The sequence below is a fragment of the Austrofundulus limnaeus genome, unplaced genomic scaffold (genome assembly GCF_001266775.1).
Source record: "Austrofundulus limnaeus strain Quisiro unplaced genomic scaffold, Austrofundulus_limnaeus-1.0 Scaffold15, whole genome shotgun sequence".
NCBI classification, from domain to species: domain Eukaryota; kingdom Metazoa; phylum Chordata; class Actinopteri; order Cyprinodontiformes; family Rivulidae; genus Austrofundulus; species Austrofundulus limnaeus.
In genome coordinates, this window is record NW_013952417.1 from 2,592,477 (window position 1) to 2,599,690 (window position 7,214).

Here is a 7,214-nt window from a genome sequence, read left to right on the forward strand (position 1 = left end):
TCCTCCTCTCCATCCATCCAGCCCGGTTCTGACAGCCAGCCTCTCCCCAAATACACGATCCGAGTTCCTGAAAAGCTTCCATCCTTCCGCCATTTTCAGCTGACTGAAAGAAATCAGGTAAAAATAAAACATAATAATCACAAGTTTCCAAAGGTAAGTTCGCCTGCGAGGAAAAAAAACGAGAATAAAAAGCACTTTCTGACTGGAAGAGAGGAGAAGAGCTCCTTCCTCCTGCCAGCAGCGTGGAGGGGAGAAGAAAAGGAGGAGAGGAGCGGCTTTTTTTTCTTTTAATTTTTCAAACAGGAGGAACAATAAATGCTTCATCCTCCAGGCGCTGTTGGTTCTGCAGCTTTACTCCCTTGTTTTTCCGCCTTTCTCAACTTTTTGTCAAAGAGGTGAAATCTGTCGGCTAAACTTCAACGAGGCGCTTTGATGTCTGATCAGAACTCCTGCTAAATAAAAATAAAGAGTGAGTGAGCCTCCATTTACAAAGATAAAGACCAAACATTTTTGATTCGTTGATGTATCTGCAGTTTAGTCCTAGAGCAGCTTTCCTCTTCCAGGTGGAGTGTCCGGGGTCACTGACTCCGTGTTTGTTGGCTCTGATTTGTGGTGGGAGARTCCCAGCAGCTCATTGTGCTTCTCTACCAGCTGGGACTCAAACCAGTCTGAGGAGGAGACACGTTTACTGAGCCCAGAGACATTAGGTTCATTTCACCAAACAAGATCTTCTTTAAATGTACAGATGAAAACATCTTAAAAAGGTACAACGTGGATTTTTTTTTTATGAGAGAGAAATTGGATTTCCTGCAAACAGAGAACAGGAAAAGTCAAAAATGCTCTAAATTAGCTGTAAGTCTAAAATAAGAAGCTCTTTGATCTAATTTGAAAAAGTTTAGTCAAACTGCTGAGGAAAGAGCCAATAAATCTGCTCTGTTTCTACAGACGTTGCCACATAATTACATAATTAGATTTAAAATGCTTCAGAACAGGTTTGAGCTCAAAAGGTTGAAATAAATATTAAAATGCTGTAATACCTGCAGAGGTTTCATCTCATTCCTGATGACTGGACTGCGAATGGACACAGCTGAAAGCCATGATGCAAATGAAGTAGTTACTTTTAGGTCTTATGCAAAAACCCACATAAAAATAAACTAGTTTGTATTTGACTGTGTTGGATTTATAAAGTTAAAACGTCTTTTGTGTTTCAGCTCATGATCCCTGATGCCCTCCATCCTGTGAACCTCYACAGGTGAAATCTCTTAAACATGAAGATAAATGTGCAGACGTTTGATTTTTAAAACATTTAGCGGTGTTTCCTGTCTGTCTTCACCTGATGCAGGGGTCATGGCCGTTAACGGAGGGACGGTGGAGTGTCTGGAAGATGTTCCAGCTGTTGTGTGGAAAAGTTTGCCGGATTATCTGAATCTTGGGCCGTCGGCTGTGAATCAAAGCCGTGTTGGTGAGTTTGACAACCTCTTCTGTGTTTTCAGAGCTTTAACGTCTGTTATGGATTATAATAATCAGATTTTTTTAWTGGTCTTTAAGGTCAGTTGGCTGTGGCGGCCATCTTGAACCGGGTTGATCCCAACTGTAAAATAGCTGTTCCTATGACTTTATCCACGTTTCAAAAAATCTGTCCAGTGTTTCAGGAAACAGTTTTTTCTAACAAACTATTTTGCTAACAGACAGACAAATAAATAGACACACASAAAACATATTACCCATCTTTCATTGTAGCAGGCGATCATTTCCAATGCGTTTTTTCACAGATCTTTGAGTCTGAGGTTAAATCTCAGGTTCACTGATTTTGTAATGTTGTTAATATTCAAAATTAACCAAACGTTGCGCATAAACGGTCACTTTTGCGTCTTTTCCTTTCCGTTTCCTCAGTGTGATGGATGAAAGATCTTTTGAATGCACATTTAATTTGTTTTAATGTTATTTTCATATTTTCAGGTGTCTGGGCCACAAAAGTCATCCCAAAAGGGAAGCGTTTTGGTCCGTTTGTTGGAGAGAAGAAAAAGAGGTCCCAGGTGACCAGTAATGTCTACATGTGGGAGGTATGGTGTTCTGGCTCATTATTTTGGTGTTTAAATTCACATTTATTGTTGCCTTTTGGGGTTGAATTAAAGATTTTGTATAGAAATTGTAGAGGCACTGTTTGCACTGAACGCTTTTTGGTTTTGAGTTGTTGTCTGAATATTAAATATTCATGTTTCAGTGGGTTTTAGTGAACATTAGTTGAGTTCCTGTCATAAAACTATCAGTTAGCTTCAGATGATTTACAGTTTTATTAAAATAAATGTTCAGTCAAACACCACTTTGTCCTCTGGTTGTACATGAAACAAAAAAAAAAAAGAGTCTGCTGGCCCTAAAGCCTAAACCTAAGTAGCTGAGTTAGGATCTAAAAATACAAGTTAATATTAGATGTTTATCTTTTCTGCTTTCATTTTTTTCTTTTCGAAATCAAAGAACTGTTTGTGTTTTTTGTGTGTTGCTCACCTCCATACCTGTCTGCTGCAGGTTTATTTCCCAGCACGGGGATGGATGTGCATCGATGCCACGGATCCCACAAAGGGGAACTGGCTCAGATATGTGAACTGGGCTCGTTCCAGTAAAGAGCAGAATCTTTTCCCACTGGAGATCAACAGAGCCATTTATTACAAAGCTTTGAGGGTGAGTTAAACACACATTCCCAAATGAGATAAAAAAAAACAAATAAACAAACAAATGCAAACACACACGCAGACATGCACAAAACCTCATCTTCACCTTCTAGAAGCAAGTGATGATAAATTAGGACTTGGAAATTAGGTTTTTTTTAATCATTACATCAGATTACATGTTAAATACCTTTACTCTTATAAACATATATTGTATATTTTTGTTGTTTTGTTTCGTTACAGCGTGGAGAAATATTGGTTATGACCACTTTAAACGATTACAAGTTGTTTGGTAACAAAGCATGAAAAGATTATGATTGGATTAAAATATCGAGGGTTTTATTATTCAAATGTGTTTAAAAAAAGGAAAAAGTGTTGCACTTCCTAAACATGGTTTCTGTTTTATGTATTTTTTGTTTTTAGAGGTTCTTACATGTAGTTACTGTGATATAATCATCGTGATATAATTATCTGCTATGTTTGAGTGTTAATAACAGATTAGATGAACAGTAGCCCAAATACCCCCCCCCCCCCCCCATTCCCGGAGCCTCCCAACAAACCTGGCTGTGATTGGTCGGCCGAGCTCATCTCTCACTGTTTCAGCCAATCAGGGCGGGCGAGGAGCTGCTTGTGTGGTACACGGTGGAAGACAACCCCGAGATAACAGCTGCACTGGAGGAAGAAAGAGCCAGCAGTCTGAGCAGGAAAAACTCACACAGGGCGAAGCGAGGTGAGGCCTCTTAACCCCGAGCTCTTCTGCCGTTTTGGGCTCCGGTTCCCGGACATGAACCCGAGCTGTCCTCAGGTTGGAACAGACGAGCTGTAGCTGGTTATAATAGAAAGAAGGCTAGTGGAAGCTAACGACTGAGCGATGTATCAGCGGAGCTTTTCTCTGCTTCCATACCTGACTTAAAACTCGTCACTGACGCTATGTTTGGCTCAACATAAACATCGCATTGGTTTACTGTATTATTTACCTGCTAAACCCGTTTTCGAGCCGCTTTTTTCCTCATCTGGGTCCGACGTCGTTGAGGATGTGACCTTCCTTGAGTTCATCCATCGGGGAGCCTCTCTACTTGATGGTGGCCTAGCAGCTTAGCTAACTTAACCAGCTTCCTTATCTGACTGCTGTCTCGTGTTTTTTATGGACTCGTGTTTGATATCAGACTAAAATAAGGGGGGCAGATTGTTTATCTGATGTCGGCCCGTGTGTGGTTTTGGTCCAGAACAACCAGTTCATCGAGTTGTCAGACTTAAACTGGTGTTAGCATGAGGCTAAATGGCTCCACGCACGGACATCTCGTTGAAGAGGTGCCGATGCTAAAACTATTACTGGGTGGATGAAATGTGTCAAATYGACAACATAAACAACCAAGATAGTCAATATAACAACATCAATTTAGTGTTTCTTCGCTTTATTTAGTATTAGCTCAAAATAACTAAACAAAACAAGAAGAAACGACGTAAAAGTGGAATTTATTAAACATCTATAACAATTTTTTAATGTGAAAACAAACCTGATCATGCTGTATTAATCTATTACTTCATTCATTTTTTGTTTATTAACTGGCCTAACATCAATCAGGCTTCTCGTTTCTTAACTTGCCTGATTTGTGTCACATTTACATCCACTAGTATGAACTTTGAACGCGTTTTCACCATGATGTATCATAAAAAGTGTGTGTGTGTGTGTGTGGGGGGGGGGGGGCATTGCAGTCTGTTCAGGCCTATTCCAAACAATTTTACTTTTTTTTTTCTTCAGAAGTAAAATCAAGACCATTCACCTGTGTAGGTAGTATTATTTGTTAGGATATTATTTGCYATTGCAATCCACATAACTGTGCAGTGCAACAAAATGTATTTTGCAACTCAAAAGATACACACACACACACAAATAATAATAAAGCTTAAAAGCAAACTTGGCACTTCACATCCATTACTACACGAGGGAAAAAAATTATGATCAGCAGTCTGTTTCTGTATATGGCATTATAAGTATTTGTACGTTATGAGCCACAAATGTCTATGCAAACATAAGTGTATAAATATAGATACTGTAGACTAGAGAGTCAGAAATGTGATAACTCTTAACTTTGTGTCACCATCATGCAATTACACAATACTGGAATGACAAATCCTTCATTTGTAGCACAAAAAAAAACATTTGGGGTAGAAAATGAAATTAGTAACTCGGGCTGCACAATATCAGGAAAGCCTGCGATGTGCAACAACAGGGCTTTACTACTAAACCCYAAATCAGCCTTTTTTAGCAGATAAACTGTCTAAAGTGTGCTTTAGATTTAGATAGATTAGATAGACCTTTATTGTCATTGTACAGAGCACAAGGGTGGTTTAAGGGTATTATCTTTATATTTTTGTGTAAATTTGTTTAATTCTGCAAATGTCGTCTATAACCGCCCATCTTCTGTGTATAAAAACCTGAGTATAAAACCTGAGTTTTATACCTGAGTATAAAAACCTCTCACTCAGAGACAYGCCCCTGCAGCGGGATGGGTTGGAATAGTGAGCACTGGGAGGAAAGTTAGTTACTGTTTTGAACATTGTTAACCCACGTTAGCAGTGATTCTGCTAACGTCACTTTAACACTCAGAAACTTGACCCATTCTGTCCTCCTAAATGTGAGTTTGCATATTGTGAAACTTTACAAAATACGTTAATTTCTTTAGAGCATTCAGAAATGTTTTGAGAGATGCTCGTTTGTCAAATTAAGCTAGCTGTCACATTCCCTGTCCTGACCACACCTCCTCACTCATCCCCACATTTGGCCGTGCCTCTCATTTGGCACTTTGTTGGAATTTTTCAAATCTGTCTTGGGGTGGGGTTATGCTTCMACAAGGTGGAATTAGTTAAACTTTAATATTGCCATGATGATGTTACTTGTGATAAATTAACAAATACTTATGTATGCAGTACTGATGTCTTTGCTCGGGGTTCAGAGCAAAAAATAAAATAAAATTAACCAACCAATACATCTTTTCCATTCCAAAATGACATATTTATTTAAAAAAGTGCAACAAGACACAGCTGTTGTATTAACAAACTGCATATAATACAGTTTCTTGATGATTTGAARACATTGCCCCTATAAAACATTCTCTGATGCTTTAAATACTGAAAATACTCCTTACAATCAGTTTTTAAACGAATAATAAAGCATCTAAAAATAAGTTAAATCATTTAAATCAAGTAAAACTTAAACATAAATCCAACTACATTTTAGTGAATAAAAACTTMATTCTAGTTGTCCAACATTTTCTCCACTCATCAAGTGGTGATGATTTGATGTGGTATCTCGGGTTCATTTTGTTTATCACACTGATGTTGACAAAACACATAAAATGGAAATATTTAAGCCAACCGTTTCTTGCAATTCATGCCGTTTTTTGCGATATACCTGCACAGGCTGCTACTTCGATAAYGATAAATTTGCGATATATTGYACAGCCCTWTTAGTAACACTCGAGCTCCAACATAGTGTTTTTGTTGGATTTGTCATGAAAGGACCTTGTAGAAGTTTCCATGGAGCACTAGAGGCTGTAACATRTTATCACAACATTGTGATATTCTGACTTTTTGCAGACATTTTACCAACTAGGGCTTCACTGGCAGTTGACTTCTGTGCAAATCTTGAAATTATTTGAATTTATGCAGATTTTTTAAAAATTTCATTATTGTAACGTCCTATACATATTATTTAAGCTGCTTAGACAAACTGAAACGGGTGGTTTACTTCTGGTTTTGCTTTATTAGTGCCTTTGGTCACCTGCGTTTTTAGTTGCAATTTTAACAAATTATTGTGATTTAATTTTTTTTTTTTTGATTCTGAACTAAATTGACCCCCGGGTGTTGCTCTGGTGTTTTGCTGCAGAGCAAGTTAATTTTAAAAACATTTTGAAAGGAAAAAGGGATTGCTTTGGATAATAAGTGATAGATGTCTGGAGACAAATGGTTGCCGGTGTTAACTTTGCACTCACGTGTCATTAAACAACAATAAAGAGGCAGGAAGTGTGACTAGGAATAAAAAACGGCACCAGTCAAACCTCAGCCGGATAACAAGAATGTGGAAAATGTAGTTGAAATGTTGCAGTTATGTTGGCTTGATCAGTGTTGTAATTTTTAAAGAATGGTAATAAAAGTTAGCTATGATGACACTTAAATGAAAACGTTTCAGTCGTTGTCAGTTTGATCAGGAACAYGATGGCTTAAAAGTCAAGTGATTTGTTGCAACAACCTTAACAGGATTTTTTTTATATGCTTAATGTGAGAGACTGCAGTCAGAAGAAATTGTTACACAAGTGATAAATGTTTGAATTTGAGGCTTAATTCTCCTAGATATGAGCATGTTTACTGCCAAAAATTCTTAATTTTGATCACTAAAATCAATTTTATGTAAGAAGTTATGTGTTTGATTTTTTTTTGAAACAGCTTTCCAGATGTTTTTGTGAATATACTTCGAATTTTTAAAAAAGGGTTTTCAACAGCATTTTTGTAGTGTTGAAAGCAAGGTTATACTAAATTGTTCAATAT

At 37.6% G+C, this 7,214-nt stretch overlaps 1 protein-coding gene across 3 annotated transcripts; it reads left to right on the top strand.

Moving 5' to 3' along the window:
• Window positions 1-6: 6 nt before the first annotated feature.
• prdm2b (PR domain containing 2, with ZNF domain b) lies at window positions 7-3,396 on the top strand (the record flags this gene model as incomplete). Of its 3 annotated transcripts, none has more annotated exon segments than XM_014002884.1 (6): window positions 7-117; window positions 1,212-1,252; window positions 1,343-1,462; window positions 1,960-2,063; window positions 2,527-2,679; window positions 3,270-3,396. In XM_014002884.1, coding segments are annotated over 4 exon segments (499 nt in total), but the record flags the coding sequence as incomplete, so codon positions are not given.
• Between the last annotated feature and the right edge of the window lie 3,818 nt (window positions 3,397-7,214).